The sequence below is a fragment of the Rhamphochromis sp. 'chilingali' genome, assembly GCF_963969265.1.
Source record: "Rhamphochromis sp. 'chilingali' genome assembly, chromosome: 4".
NCBI classification, from domain to species: Eukaryota; Metazoa; Chordata; class Actinopteri; order Cichliformes; family Cichlidae; genus Rhamphochromis; species Rhamphochromis sp. 'chilingali'.
Genome location: NC_137948.1, coordinates 37,196,400 through 37,213,283, shown reverse-complemented (window position 1 = coordinate 37,213,283; position 16,884 = coordinate 37,196,400). Strand labels below are relative to the sequence as shown.

Genomic DNA, 16,884 nt, shown 5'->3' with positions numbered 1-16,884 from the left:
TTTGAGTTGTTTAATTTATTTGGGACAAATCTGCATCTGTGGGAGTTCTGTGCAAACGATACTTTTTTTCTTCCCACTGTCACCAAGTTTTAGCTCCATATGGGATTGTCTGAATGTTGGGGCTGTATTATTGTAGGGTCTTTAGTTTACAATATAAAGCACCTGGGGTGATTGTTGTGACTTGACACTATGTAAACAAAAATTAACTGAATTGAACTGAATCAGTGACTTATGAAGAATGTGGAACAGGAGCATATAATAATATCAAGGACATAAGAGTATCTGCATAGGGAATGAAATGTCTGCCTTATTTAAGGAGACAGAACTGTTTAAAGAGCTTCTTGCAACACAAAATGATGAGGCAGAACAGGAGACTAGGACAAAGGACACACTTTGAAAATGCAGAGTGGCACATAAACACATAGACAGTGAAAGGAGTTACGTGAAGAAGAAATACACAGTGAGAAGCCCCCAGCAGCCCAGGCCTATTGTAGCATAACTAAGGGAGGGTTCAGGGTCACCTGATCCAACCCTAACTATATGCTTTATCAAAAAGGAAAGTTTAAAGCCTAATCTTAAGAGCACAGAGGGTTTCTGCCTCACAGAAGGTATCAAGCTAGATTCTCTAATCCAGGGGTAGGCAACTCCAGGCCTCGAGTGCCAGTGTCCTGCAGGTTTTAGATATCACCCTGGGTCAACACACCTGAATCAAATGATTAGTTTGTTACCAGGCCTCTGGAGAGCTTCAAGACATGTTGAGGAGGTAATTTAAACACATAAATCAGCTGTGTTGGATCAAGGACACATCTAAAACCTGAAGAACACCTGCTTTCGAGGCCTGGAGTTGTTTCATCTCCTCTGTTAAATACTCTACCAAGACATCAGGTGACATAGATTAGACAAACATAATAACTTTTTTTCTTCTTCACCGTATTGGTGAGAAAGGACAGCCGGTGCACTCTTGTAGTGTGTTAATTCACATTGATTTTCTCACAGTTTTGAAGTAGTTACTTTTAACTAGCACCCTGTTTGCCCAAATGGCATCTAGGTAATTGGGACTAAGTAGGTCTTGACATATCCTGACATACAGCAATTTATGTCTTGTGGTTTGATAATTGGAGGCTCTGGCTTGGGTACTGTAACAGTCAATTTACGCACAGTTGTTTGGCAGTATTCTAGCAACTGCAGTAGGTGGGAAGCCCAAACAGCATGCTGATGCTTGATGACGTGAAGACTCCAGCGACACTTAAAGTATTAGGAAACAGCTTTATTAAGTGACCAATGCGTTTCAGCCTTCATCAGGGTCATTGCAAAATGTCAAACAGTTAAATAAAAAACAGGAAACAGAAAAAAATCCAAGTGGACCAATCACACCTTCAGGAAATATACAAGCTGACCAGTTAACATTTAACAAGGTGGTATTGGCTGATTTGTTAATTGGTTAAGCCGCAGCCCAAATAGGTTCTGGGCTGAACCACTACAGATTAAAACGGGGAGAAAATAAATAAATAAATGAAAACATTCCCATCATGTCTTAATGTAAGACATACTCAAAATTACACAGAAAAATGCAAATAATCTGGTGACAGTTGCAGAGAAGAGGACATTAAAGAAACTGTTGGACATTATGAACAATGCTGGGCATCCTCTGCACACGGCCATAAACAACCAGAGGAGTCTGTTCAGTGACAGGTTGCTTCTCCCAAAGTCAAGGACCAACAGACTTAAAAACTCCTTTGTCCCACACGCCATCAGACTGTTTAACTCCTTGCTGAAGGGGAGAGGGAGGGGAAACCGGGGGACAAAGGAGGGGGGAACAACCAGTCAGATTCTACGTTTCTCTGACTCGTGTCCTTAGCAGTACACATGGCACAAGTTTGAAGGGGATGTTGAGATCGATGGAAAACCAGCAAACAGATATACAGAAATTGCTTAATTAGTTAGATAAATGTATGACTGCATTCTGTAATAGCTAACATCATTAGATGGATGTGCAGTCAATAGCTGCCAAACTAATTATTCACCCACTATCACTTCTCAGATAAATTAACCGTGCCCTGGTTGCTTCAGTTTGAGGCTTGAGTCTGACAGCGTTGAGCCTCCTCTGTGTTCACTGAGCTTATTTGAACCACACCTTTCAGTCACTGTCAGCTATCCATAACACCTTTCAACTGGGGCAAAACTAAAATAATGCAATCTGCTCTTAATGGGCCCAGAATGAAGATGATGTATGATCCCCTACACTCTTGTCTGCATCTTTTCCAATTTCATGCCTTGTCTCGAACACTGCATTAGCACACAGTGCAGGCTACCCTTGTGTCATTGTTGTATTTATTAGCTCTTTGTGCGTTATGTGATCACAGAAGAAGAAGAAGCAGGAAAAAAACAGGATTAAAATATTTCCAAGAAACTGAAAAGTTTGTTTACAGTTTTTCTCAGTCGCTTTGGTGCATTTCTCACAACAGAATTAAACATTGCACAACAGTTAGTTCAACCACCACAACATGTAGTCGTTTTGGCACAACCCTGTGGCGGTTTCACGTTCACTGCGTCCAAAGGCAAATGCCTTTGGACATGAAGCAGTTGAGTGAGTACAAATATCTAAAGAATGGTCACGTTTGACTTCCTATTCATCACTATCTCCTTTCTTTCATCATGAATGTCACAATTATTCATACTTGTACCGGCTGAATAGTCATTGTCCTTACAACTAATAGTCTTCATTGCATTGCTTGTGTCAGTGCACTCAAAATTGCTGAACAGCTTGTCAAACGATTCATACACCCATTTTGAAAACCCTATTTTGGAGGAGTTCCCATGAAAATCTCCATAAACTACATGTCTCAGGTGAACCTTATCTCACACTAATGAAAATTGGTGTGTGTCACTCCTACTTGCAACCAATGAAAAGCCTCTCCTACCCAGTCACAGGTGAACCGCGGCACAGCATCCCCCACTCCACAAGTACATATATACTGCAATGTAAACCAACAGACAGGATTGGCATGAGGTGCATACTGAATCTACAAAACAGCAGAACATGGAACGTCAGCCTCGTGGAAGAGGAGTGAGGATCGGTGGAGGACGAGGACAAAACCGGGTGAGAAGAGGCCAACCACATAGACACGTTCCTGACGAAATCAGGGCAACACTTGTGGATCATGTGATAAACCATGGCCTCACAATGGCCGAGGCTGGTCGAAGGGTGCAGCCAAATGTTGGGAGAACTACTGTAAGTTCTATCATCCAGACATTTCGTCGGGAAAACAGGTGAGCACACCGTAATCTAGTTACAGTATGCAGCACAAACTAATTTGCTCTGCACTTTCATAGTCATACAGGAGACTTGCATTAGGACATGACCTTACAGATCCTTACACATAGACGTACTGTAACTGAAGCGCAGACTTGGCCCAGGTGTGGCATAGTGTGCTGTGGTACAATACAGTAATGCTGTAAAGAAAGGAGTTTTGAATGATAGTCCTGTGACAATCACTGTAAGCATGTTTGCGCTTACATGTGTGTGTTTTCCCATCTGCATCTCAAAAAGGACTGCCAGACAACCTAGAGGAGGTGGAAGAGGTCGACTTATGACTCCGCAGCAAGAGGAAAGAATTTGTGCAATGGTGGCTGCAAACAACGCTTTGAGACTGAGAGAAATACAAAGAACTGTCGTAAACGATGACACCATCTTCGGAAATATTCAGTCAATATCAATTTCCACCATAGACAGAGTCCTCAGACGGAATGAAATGTCCATGAAGCAATTGTACAGAGTGCCATTTGAACGGAACAGTGATCGAGTGAAGGAGCTCCGTCACCAGTATGTACAGGTAACACATGTTCGCATATGTACCTCTGTTCACTGTAACAGTTTAGGCCATGTACTCAACCTACATTTATGCATGTTACTGTAATCCTATGTACAATTCCAACTGTACAATCTGTTCTGCCAAATGCACCATTACAGACCTGTCTGATTCTCATCCTTTGTAAAGCATATCCTGGAGTTGGAGGCCAGGGAACCCCTGCACATGTTTGTATATCTTGATGAAGCGGGATTCAATCTCGCAAAAGGCAGACGGCGTGGACGGAATCACATTGGTGAAAGAGCCACCATTGATGTCCCAGGCCAACGAGGAGGGAATATTACAATGTGTGCCGCAATCTCAGAGAATGGTGTTCACACCCATATTCCTCGTATTGGTGCATACAATTCACAACACCTGTTGGCTTTTCTGGATGCTCTTCATAGGGACCTGATCCCACAAAATGGAAGGGATGATCCTGGTGACAATCGGACAATGTATGTAGTGGTTTGGGATAATGTAAGCTTCCATCACTCTGCTGTAGTCAGGCAGTGGTTTGCAGCACACGACAGGATGCTTATGGAGTTTCTTCCTCCTTACAGTCCATTCCTGAATCCAATTGAGGAGTTTTTCTCTTCCTGGAGGTGGATGGTATATGACAGGCATCCACATACCCAAATGACCCTGCTAGCAGCTATGGATGCAGCTTGTGATGACATCACAGCAGAGTCCTGCAGAGGGTGGATTCGACACTCCAGAAGATACTTTCCCCGATGCATCGATAGAGCTGACATACGCTGTGATGTTGATGCAAATATGTGGGCAGACAGACGGGAGCGTCTAGATATCAATGATTGATATGCAGCAGTGTCTGTTTTTCAGTTTGTTTTTTTTGAGTCGTAACTACTGCAGTGAGGTTTACTGTCTAGGTGAGTTTGTTTGCTGTAAAATGTTTGATTTACTGTATTTCCCCAGTTTGCACAATGCTGTGAACAGTTTCAATTAAATATTATCAAGAGTGCATATGGAGTGTCTTGATTGTCCTTTACAATTTATGGTTTTCAACATGCCATGCATGCGGTCCGGACTTGACATGTCATTGGGAAGCACCTACAAAGACATCCGTCACAATGGGAACATGTTCAGACCATGTGATTTTGTGACCAAAGGTGCTGGTCTAATGACTTGTAATTGTGACAGCCCTGACACTTTGTTTGGTATCAGTACTTGCTTTTGATGAATGTATTGTCTGTTTTGCTCAAGGGATTTGTTGTTGATGCATTGACAACTTATTTTGGACACCTGACTTTTCTTTTTGATGGAGTGACTCACTTTTGCAAGTTATCCACCATGTTTTGCAGTTTGCACTAATTGTTTTGAGAAGTGCCTTAGTAGTGGTGGAGAGTTCAATTCTGTTGTGAGAAATGCACCAAAGCGACTGAGAAAAACTGTATTAGGGACTTGAATATGCACGAGACAACGCTGCTTGATGCTGCTGTACAATATAAAGTATTGACAATCCTTTGATACTGATCTATGGAAAAATGAATGAAACTTAACAGCTTGTGTTTGGGGTGGGAGTGAATGGGGGGGCGTTCATTATTAGAATGGCAGTGAAAATGTTTTCAAATTGGTTCCAAGGCACACTTACAAACCTCCCCAGTTTCACTCAAGTCCCACTCAAGAGGGAAGTGAGGATGTTTGGTTTGGAAGTAAGCCTTTTCTGTTGTTGGGCAGCAATTAGGATGGCAGAGGAAACAAGGCAGCACTTCAGTTTGGTACCAGCAGCTTTGTAATTTGGACTCTGATGTTGCAGTGCAAGCCTGTTTGGTTTGGAATGAGGCTCTGACATCATGTCCAGTCATTAAGATGGCAGAGAAAAAAATCAAACAGCTCGATTACTCACAGAGCAATTCAAGCTGTGAGGACAAAAACAAATGTAGATGAAAAAAGCTTCAAAATGGGAGAAGATCTTAAATCTTCTCCCATTAAACTGCCCAAATTCAACATTTCTTTGCTAGCTTTTCCAGAGCTCTTGTGACAGTATCACATAGAATGATCTGCCAAGATAACCAAGAGTTATCATTACACATACAACCTTATCTCTTATCACGTGACCTTAACAACTACCATTAACTGAAGAAGTTAACTAGAAGTTGAAGTAAATTATTACAGATGTACCTCATCATGTTCTTCTTCCACAAAAAGATTAAGTTCCCTCTGAAAGGGACACGATATCTTGCTTCACAGGCGTTCTTGAGCCACAATGACATCCTTCTCATGAAGAACAGTGTCTGAATGAGTGGGGATAGAGCCATAACTTTAATTCTAATACTAATTGGGACACAAAAATATTTCAAGTAAATCTGATGAAAAACATTCCTTAAATAAGTTTGTGACTCTGCCTAAAAGTAGGGATTGAAAAGCCCCCCCCCCCCCCCCCTATAAGTCCTACTTTATTAATGCCTCAGTTAAGACTGCAGACACAATCAGTGTCTCTGGTTTTCTACCAGAGCCCTGAACAAACTCCATGCTAAGCCATGTTATGGATATAATAAGCCAAGAAATGTGATAAGTACCCCTACCTACATCTTTGCTTCATTAAGAATGTGCCTGCGAGTGCATAGCCGTGAATGTCAACGACATGCAGGCATCAGCAAAGCAACGTGATTGGCTCTGAAAGATTGGATGCTGATTTGCTGTCTGGGGTCAATTTCTGTTTTTCCATGTCTGTCTCATAAATTTGTCTCTGTTTATGTACAGCATTTCAGTCAGGTTGAGGTCTGGACCTTGACATTTTCAGCCACTCTGCTGTGTATTTACTAGTGTGCTAGAGATCATTGTCCTGTTCTACGAACCAATTTTGTGTGTCTGTTGGATATAAGAACACATATGGGTGTAGAGAGGAATTCATGGTCGACTCCAAGGTCCTAGGTAATGTGGCTGCAAAACAAGCCTAAATCATCACCCCTCCACCATCGTGCTTGGCAACCCCTTGCAACCCTTCCAAACAAGCCATCGGTTGTTTGTGCTGTCGTGATCTTTAACATTGAACGTGGTACCTGAGGCCTGTGGCATCTGAGCTGTAGTGCTTGTTTTTTTTTTTTGCTATATTTCTGAGAATTGCATTTTTTGACCTTGGGATAAATTTACTGAAACATTGACTCCAGGGAAGACTGGCAGCTGTGCTGCATGTTTTCTGTTTGTGAATTATTTTTCTCACTGCACAAATGATGGACTTCAAATTGTTTGTATTGTCTGCTCCACACCAGCGAACTGCCAAACCTTCTGCTTCTATAGAGGTGCTCGTACTCGCTGAGGATCAATTAATCAAGTGCACTTGATCAGCAGCACCTGACTGCTGCTTACTGCTTTAATTCCTAAGTACTTACTACTTAGTTTCTCATTGCACAGCACAGAGTCCCATAAAAACTCTTTTTCACATGCTGTACCTTGTAAACTGTGATATGAATAGTTTACAGACTGCTGTGACTCCAGGTGTCTTTTCTCTCTGTTCTCTCACCTGATCTCATGAATTTAACAGTCACATTTACAAGTTGGTGAGACTGTTAAAAGACTACACGCTGAGTCAAGCTCTGGGTCTGTGTTTGTTGGTTACTCGAGGTAAAGCCTATCAGTGATGTCTATAAACACAAACAGCAGGATACGAGCACATACAAATGCTTTTCAGTCTCTGTTGTAAATCTTGTGGTTAAGTGGCTGTCAGTTCTCTATTTAGATGAAGTATCTGGCACTATGTGCCAACATAACCTTTTTCTTTTCAATGTCTGTAATGAAGATAGGCTTGCAAGGGCTTCAGGATATTTATATGACCAAAGGTCAACTATTTTTCACATGGAGTCCTAAAATATCAAACTTAAAAGAAAATCTCATATTTTTGCTGTGGCATCCAACCACAAGTAAATACATGCATATGGGTAACTAGATGACTTGGGGTTACAGCATTGATCACACTTGGTTTGAGGAATTTCATCCCGCTTCCGTTTCTCCTCTTCCAGTCAGTGTAAGGTATCGCCATTTCAAGTACAGATGCACGATGCATTACTTAGGTAAGACTTTTTTCATTTCTCTGTTGCAAGAGTGGAAGCAACAAAGAAGAAAATTAGTCTTCAGATTTTTTTTCCGCCTGATTGCAAATGTCAACAGGAGAAATGGAGCGAAGCTGAGAAAACTATTATTATAAACCCAGCACCACGGTTACATTTTAAATGAATATTTTTCCTTTTCTTTCACCGATCGCTCCTCAGGTGGTTTTGTCATGTGGACGATGATAACTACGTCAACCCAGAAGCTCTCCTCTCGCTGCTGTCAGCCTTCCCCCAGGAAGGTGACATCTACGTGGGCAAGCCGAGCCTGGACAAGCCCATCACTGCTCATGAACTGCTGGAGGGCAACGCAACGGTACGATACCACTCATGAGTATTTTAGGTTTCTTGGCAGAGTCAACCTTAGCACTAGGACTTGGCTGAGCTTTGCAAAGTACATGCTGAAGTCGTGATCTAGTGAGGAGCATATAACTGCACCCTGAAGAAAAAAAATCTCTTAAATATGCAAAAAGGGACGAAAACATGAAGGTTTTGGTTACAGTTCCACGTTCAGTACATCTCATTTTAAAGACGGAAACTGACACCCACTCAAAAAATACTCTTTGTAGCACAGCATAATGCAACTCTAAACTCAATTTTATTAATGTGGAATGATCATTGATTAGAGCAGGATGGCCGTCCGCAGATTTAATTTTTCCAGTGAGCCTCCTGAGATTCTTTATCTTTCTCCATCTTGGTTTCCTTCTCTCCTCCTTTGTTTTCAATGTTTTCTTATTTGCTGTTATGTCACTTGCTTGTTGTTATTAAATCAACCCTACTGTTTCTCCGGTTTGTGCTCTCTCACTCCATGGATTCTTTTTTCGTTCCTTCTGTCCTTGTTTCACGGTGTCCCTTTTTCGCTCTGTTTTGCGGTGATAGTGAACAGCTTCTTTCTGGAAAGGTTAATTGCTTCGACTAATACCCACAGAGTGCTCGACTCTTTAATGCGTTCTCCACCAGAAATATTTTCACAGTTTTGATCCTTACTGGAAACGGTTACAGGACCAATTTCAAGAAATCACATGTTAACATGTTTAATTGGGTCAGGCTTATTGCTATTTGGATGTAACAAAGGGTTTCTGCTAGTGTGTAAAAGCCCAAACTGGGCCCCCTGCTAGTAATACCAGCAGCTTTCTCTTCATATTTATTTGTTGTACTTAAAAAAATCATTTTAGACACGAGCTATAACCATTAGTATAATTAATGATACCATCCTACTGTTTCCATTAACTGGCTTTACTCACATGGAAGAGTCTCACAAAAACTAAAGGAAAGTTAAAAAAGGGAGTAAAGAACCAGGAAAATGTTATGACCTTTTAGGGTTTTAGCTGTTCAGCTGGAATCTGTCCACTCATGAACACGAATGAAACAAAACAAAATCATTTATAGCTGCATGTGAACAAGGTCAGCTGTGATTCAGTGCTTTTCTGCTTGTGTTCACGTCTTACATCTGACGCCGTGTGCATATTGTCCCCCATGCTGGAAGTTACATATCTGCAAACACTCACAAACTAGTAGTGAGTGTGATGAACCCAGAAATAGAGAATGTTTGTATTCAGAGTAAAAGTGCACAGCGCTGAGGCTTTCAGACAAGCCGGCATCTTGCAGGCAATCTACTAGCAATCAAATCAATGGCATGGATGTTTTCATTGGGGGTGGCTGTAGCTCAGGAGGAGCTAACCCCAAGTTGCTCTCCGATGCATCCATCGGAGTGTGAATGTACTTAGATAGCACTGAGTATAGATAAAGTGCTTGTAAGAATGGGTGTGATTGGGTGAATGTGGCATGTTGTGTAGAGCGCTTTGGAGCTTTGGAGCGTCTGGGAGAGTAGAAAAGCGCTGTAGAAGAATCAGTCCATTTACCATTCATTGCAGCACCTCGTACCTCTGAAACCATTTTACCTTGCGGCTGCCAGCAACTGCCAGCAATCACTTACTAACCAGTTTAGGAATAGACATTTGTCCCAGTCTCTAAGCCTGTGTTACTGGAGCCTTATGGTGTTTTTGAATTTGAATTTATTTATTTAAAAGGGACAGTGCAGTTTAACATAGTCCAAGTACAAAAATACGAAACTGATGTAACGCACATAAGTTTATAGCTATTGCTAATTTTCAACAATTGTCCCTTGTTGGGTTTACAATCAAAATCGATACATTTTACAATAAAACATACATTTTCATAAAACCAAATTACATCATAAATACAATTATAATTAATAAACAATAAATTAAAATTAAATTAAAATTATCATCAATCCAATGACTACATCTCGGATTTCCCTTTAACCAGATTTGAACCTTTAATGTAAAAGATCTGATGTCTGTAATCAATTTGATTTCGGCTGGAAGTGTGTTCCACAGATGGCAAGCCTTTATGGAAAAAGCTGACTGACCAAATGTAGATCTGCAATATGATATCTTGCAGTTGCTTGCCACGTCCCTGGAGCTGGACAGAAGAGACAAGTGTACGACGGTATCTTCTGTGTGGTGACACCTATTGTTCAGGGGAGTGCTGCGGCGGCTTCCTGCGCCTTAACGGCGGGCTTAGATAGATGCGACTGCCTGCTGATGTTACAGCGCTGCATGAAATGACTGCTGTAACTGGCGCTTCGCTTACAGTTCAATTCAATTCAATTTTATTTATATAGCGCCAAATCACAACAAAAGTCGCCTCAAGGCGCTTCATAGATACAGAGAAAAACCCAACAATCATATGACCCCCTATGAGCAAGCACTTTCCTTCCTGTATGCCTTCCTTCATACAGGAAGGATGATCTGATGTCACTTTAATTTTCACGTGGTTAGTGAAAACACGAGTGTAAAACCTGAATATATATACACATATATGTTTCTCTTCATGCTGGTGTCTTCGCTCTGTATTCCTCCACATAAGCTGTCCCACTGTTCCCTTAGAGCCAACACACAATTAGCAATTAATGCTATAGCAGGTAGTTAGCACTACAGGAACCAAGTACGACATTCAGTCCTCAAATTTCAGCTGAATTAATGACTAATTCAGTTCAGTTATTAGACTCAATGTCAAAAGGTGACAGAGTTCAGATCACTGTGATGCATCAGCACATTAAACATAAGTTTGTCCTGTGTGCTCAGTGAGGGGAACTTAGAGAAGACATCTAGAAAGGTCATCGTGACATATCTCTTACCATGATCATTACCATGGCAACATTTTATTTTTATGGTACATAAAGCTGCTGCTCCACATCGAAAGGAGCCAGCTGAGGTGGTTCGGGCATCTGACAAGGATGCCCCCTGGGCGCCTCCTGGGTGAGGTGTTCCAGGCATGTCCCACCGGGAGGAGGCCCCGGGGCAGACCCAGGACACGCTGGAGAGATTATATCTCTCGGCTGGCCTGGGAACGCCTTGGTATTCCCCCGGACAAGCTGGAGGAGGTGGCTGGGGAGAGGGAGGTCTGGGCCTCTTTGCTTAGGCTGCTGCCCCCGCGACCCGACCCCGGACAAAGCGGATGACGATGGATGGATGGATGGATGGATGGTACATAAAGTAAGTTGTTAGCATTATGCATGTCAGTGGTGCTGATTATAGAATGAGTAACAAATCCTAGAGATGAGATGAAAAAATATTGCTGCTGTAAAGGTAAGAGGATGGGTCACCACAGAGTGAAGATTTCCAATATCAAGAGGGAAAACTAAAAATGAGATGAATGAAAGCAGCCAGGGTTTTCCCTCCTGCTCACACAGCAGAGAGAGCAGCTGATGTCAGAGGACACCGTCCCTGTCAAGAACTGCTGGAGTCTGTCGATCACATGTAATTTACACAAGGAGCTTATGGAAAAAAACTCTTTTCTGATGGTCATTTTCCTTTTTCCCTCCTTTCCTTCGTTTGTCTATCCATCATGCTTCTCTTCTTTCTCTTCTTTTTGATCTTTGGCTTTGCTGGTCTTCTGCAGGCACCATTAAACAGTAAAACAAAGCTGAAGCTGCTCCTATCGGTTTTATGTCAAGTTTCACCCAAGTCAGGTTAACTGCTGCCATTCAAAATCCATACCATCCATTCTGTTTTCTTCATTTTCACTCTCCACTGCTGCAGGGGCTCCCCCTGAGGTCAGCAGCATCTTCTTCTGAATACACATGTCCTCGTGTGTGTGCATGAGTGTGTGCGGCGCACGTGCGCCTACATTGGTATGCATGTGTGTTATTGAGTTTACAGAATTAATGCTGCTATTGAGTTAAAGAGCATCCTGACTCCAGCATGCTCTCTGAATAGGGTGTCGTGCTCTGTCTCTCTCTGCTTCCCTCTTGCACTTTACAGTCTCTCTCATTCGTTTCTTGAAATGACTCTCTCCGTCTCCCTCGTGTCACATTCTCTGCTCTGATTGCAGCCATTTGCAGGGAAGAATAGATCTTTATTAATCTTTGCTTTGCTTTTTCTCTCTCTTCCCTTCTTCCTTCCTTCTTTCTGTTCCCTTTAGTGAAAACAAAAAAAAAAGGCGATGTCAGGCTCCTCTCTGTCTCCTCATCTCATTTTCTTACATCTTGCTGCCTAGTTTTTTTCCGATTTCCTGTCACTATAGTGAAACGGGAAGGATAATGATCGGAGGAAGGAGGAAAAGAAAGGAATGGAGTGGGAAGGAATGGGAAGTAAAAAGGAAGGGGAAGAGATAAAAAAAAACAGAGGAATAGTAAAAAGGAAGAGAAGTTTATTTGAAGAGATGTACAGGAAAGAGGAAATTAAAGTAAAGTAAAGGAAGGAAGGACAAGTACATTTTTCACATGTTAAATTTTACAAGAAAATTAGTGAACAGGAGGTAAAAAGAGAAGAATGAAGAACAGAAAGGGAAAGAAATCTTCCAAGCTCCCGATTAGTTGTGCAATTACAGCTCGCTCTATGAGTTAAATTCTTTATCTGCCTGCTGTGACAAACAGGAAAACAAGGCAGCACATTTACCCCGGCAAAATATCAACTGAGCAATTTAAGCAACAGGAGAAGGAAAAACACAATAGTTGCTTGAGAAATGGCTCAAAGTTAGAAGATAAAGATGTACTATTCATAACAGACTGGAAACCAGAGCAGTTAATACGCGCCTGAAAGAGAAACCGTGAACACTTAGGTTCAGTCATAGAGGCCCTTTTCCTCTTCTGATTTCCTCTGATATAGCAGAGGTATTGTGTGTCTGTGAAATGGTGGCAAATATTTATAACATTCAGTGTGAGCTTGTGTTGTATTTTTTGTGTTCTGTATTCCCAGATGAGTATATGTGTGTATGTCTGTTGGTGTGAGTCTCTATATGTGTGTAACAAAAGTAAACACAATTTAAAAGAGTTAATACAACCAAAGCTTTTAAAGGCTTTAGCTCTTTATTGGGCCATAAATAATATTTGGTACCTTAAATGGACGTCAAAATCCCCCCCCCCCCCCCCCCCCCCCCCATAAATCACTGAGAGGTGGTACAACTACTGTACATGGATTTCTTCCAGCCAATCAGCAAATATCAGGTGTGTGACAGATAGTGGCAACAGTGTGTCTAATCAATCAGTGATGATCTGGAGAATTGTAATTTTCAGTGTTCTTCCAGAATTCATGAAATCGGGTCCTTCGCACTTACCTGCTCCTACAGTTGGGCTCATAATGCCCAAACTGATAAGTCGATAAGAGCGAAGGATTATATAGTTCAAAAGTTGCTTTAGATGTTGAGTTAGATGTTGTTTGTGTTGGATTTCTAGAAAGTATAGATTAGTGAAATTTGTGGCATAATAATGATGTCACCATATTTACTTTTCACAACGTTCACCTAAAAAACGTTCACTACTGATGGTTACTTTGTAGTTTTTAGCACCAGGTGAGCCACATTGTGTTCTAAAACACACCCTATTATAAACATAGGACAGTAGTATTCATAGTAAAATGGATTTTGTCAAAGCTTCATACAGACAGTTATCCAATGATAAAAATTTAACCCACTTTTACACATTTCACCTTTTTTTTCTGGCTAGAAACTGTGAGATATTCGATTTTGTTTGCTTTATGACATCATAGCAGGTTTATAATAAATAAATGGCATTTATTGGGGTTTATTGTCAGTCTTACTACTGCTAAAATTAAGATAGTAATTCAGTATTGTAATTTATTTAGTTTCGATTGAATTACCTACATGCAATTATAAGGGGCACCCACACCAGGTGCAATGCTATTTTTTATATATATATATATTTTTTTTATTTCTATGCCAATATATGTTTTTTCAGTAGATCTACACTTCACTGTTTTCCTTCAGAGTTGGCTGGATAATGACTAAAATGACAATGACCAGCATTATCTTAGTGGACATCATTACTATGTTACAGCAGCTTTACCAAGTACAGTGAAGCAGGTTCCTGTGACAGCGCTGCGCTTTCATTTTGTGTTATATTTGTGAAAACTGACAATGTGTGTTTTTTCCCTATAGTCTATGTATACACACTGTTTAGAAAAATGCGAACCCCAAGCAGTGAGTGTTGATCTTAAAAAAAGTTTGAAAAAAGTCACACAAGTAAAAAGAAAAGTTCTGCAACATGCTCAAATAACACTCGGTAACAACGACTGCCATATAAAGGGTTAAGTCGGTAGATGTCTAATGGAAATGTATCTGTATATTTTTAAATAGTTCATTCAAAGCACAGAAAATGTGTTTTAAACAGCTTTTTGAGGAAACAGCATCTACTGTGAGTCTGAAGCGGCTAAAAGGAGTTTTTCCTTGGAAACATTTGAGTGACATTTCACAGCCAGAGTTGCACCCTCTGCAGAGCACTAATATTTCACATAGTACTTTACAATGGTTAATAAGCACATTTTACCACAGCAGGAATAGTGCAGCGCTTCAGTGACTGTTCTGTCTACTGTACTGTCACAACATGTTGCAGCAAAAGTCGAGGTGGAGTTTTTGTTTCCTTTATGGTTTGAAACTGTGGTATATCTCCACTGGAACCGCATTTTTACTCATACGACACCCAGTCCAGTCTTTGTTAGTTTGTGATTATTTTTATACGGTATCTCTTAATAATTTCTGTGTGTTGTCTATCAGAGGGAGGTGCAGTTCTGGTTTGCAACAGGTGGAGCAGGCTTCTGCCTGAGTCGAAGACTGGCAGAGAAGATGGCTCCGTGGGCCAGGTATTTACAATTTGTGTGTGTGTGTGTGTGTGTGTGTGTGCTTTATAGGGACGATGATGATAAGACAGTGAGGAAAAAAAACACAAGCACACAGACAATTGCATCTATGTAATGCTGATATGAATTCAAACCAAACATGTTTGGGGCTTTTACATATTTTTTCACTGGTTTTAAACATTTGTTTGTAAAAATGGCTTCTTGTTTAATAAGTGTGCAGATTTTCTAGTTTTAGACGACCTCCTGTTCTTTACATTGTTGTAGGGAACTTGCATTAATGCTCAATGATATAAACTTTCCAACTTCATCGCTCCGTTTGCTCTGTTCTTGTGTCATTTTGCTCTGTACACCACGGGGTCAACTGAAATTCCTACACACGCTCTTAAACCTCTGCATTGCCTCATCAGTTCACTTAATGCTGTCAAATCAAACACAAAGCACAAGAGATACTTTTTCATTGCTACATCAGCAGAGTTAGAGTAAATTGCTTGTTGCGAATCTTAATAAATCTCCTCTTACTTTTTACTGCTCCAAATACCAACAGGACTGGTTTTCCACCAAAATTATTTATTGCTGTGTTTATGGTCTCAGTGGCTAATTTGATTACGACAACTACAACATGATTTTCATTCTGTAAATTATCTTGTAGCAATTTGTTAATCTTTTGACTGACAAAATTGGTGCTGTATCTGTTTTGACTTTTTGGTTTCTCAGTCTGTCTCTGAAACTTTGTATTTGTACTTCTCTCAAAGAGCTGGAACTAATAGCTGCCCAGGGCTACAGGTAGAGCTAGAGAACCAATCTAAAATAGTTCTTTGGAAAAGGTCAGCAGTAAAATATGCACAGTAAACAGTCAATGGGCCCAACCACATGTTTTCAGATAAAGGTTGGACAGTTTATGGTGCTAAATTTCTCCCACAGTAAATGTGGATGTATTGCACACTCTGTTATGTGAGAAAATATTGAGAAAGGCTCTTTTTCCCTGTGTATGTCAGTGGCTCCCAGTTCATGAGAACTTCAGCTAAGATCCGTCTTCCTGATGACTGCACTGTGGGCTTTATTGTGGAAAAGCGACTGGGAATCTCCATGGTCCACTGTACTTTATTCCACTCACACCTGGAAAACCTGCTGCTCATCAGCCAGAGAAGCATACCACAGCAGGTAGTAGCAGGCGGTTTTATACACAGGTGTCCAAGCAAATGCACTTCTTCCTACTCTCATGTGTTTTCTAATCTGCAGGTGACACTGAGCTATGGGATATTCGAGAATAAGATGAACAGCATCGAGGTAAAAGGGAGCTTCTCGAAGGAGGACGATCCCTCCAGGTTTGTTTCTCGCAATATTCATTCGTAAATGAGGGGTACTAAGAAATGTGTCCTTGCTGACATTATTGTGTTTAGTGTTCCACTGGCTCCCTTTGCACATAAATGACATAACATTAAAAAAACATATGTCGCTTTTAAAGACTAATGGATCAAACTCTAATTATTGTAGGATTTTCATGCGGCTTGGTTTTAAAGGCTTATTGGATGCCAAAACCACTACACGACAGGTTATAATACTCACATAGTCTAAAATGATCATGAGTGCAACTGCGATACTACATAATGACCAAAAACTGAGCATAAAAATCCAGGTCGAGGCACTGGAGATAGAGTGGATCATGTAAGAAGAGCTCTGTATCTCTGTGTGCTTGTGCTTTTTTCTCAGCGTGAATACAGTGTCTCTAGGCATTTTATTGCTTTTTCAAAGTACCTGAGTTCTCTTCTTTCATTTTTTGGTTGCATTTTCCCCCCCATATTTAGTAGAAGTAATTTTTAACTACACAAAGCAATTTTGAATATGTGT

General features: G+C 40.9%; 1 protein-coding gene across 1 annotated transcript in view; it reads left to right on the top strand.

Moving 5' to 3' along the window:
• mfng (MFNG O-fucosylpeptide 3-beta-N-acetylglucosaminyltransferase) overlaps positions 1–16,884 on the top strand; it is a 29,892-nt gene that overhangs the window by 8,382 nt on the left and 4,626 nt on the right. The window contains exons 4-7 of the mRNA XM_080880998.1: positions 8,078–8,231; positions 14,954–15,039; positions 16,032–16,197; positions 16,276–16,361. Of these exons, the coding sequence (XP_080737124.1) occupies positions 8,078–8,231; positions 14,954–15,039; positions 16,032–16,197; positions 16,276–16,361 (492 nt within the window). The remainder of the gene's footprint in view (positions 1–8,077; positions 8,232–14,953; positions 15,040–16,031; positions 16,198–16,275; positions 16,362–16,884) is intronic.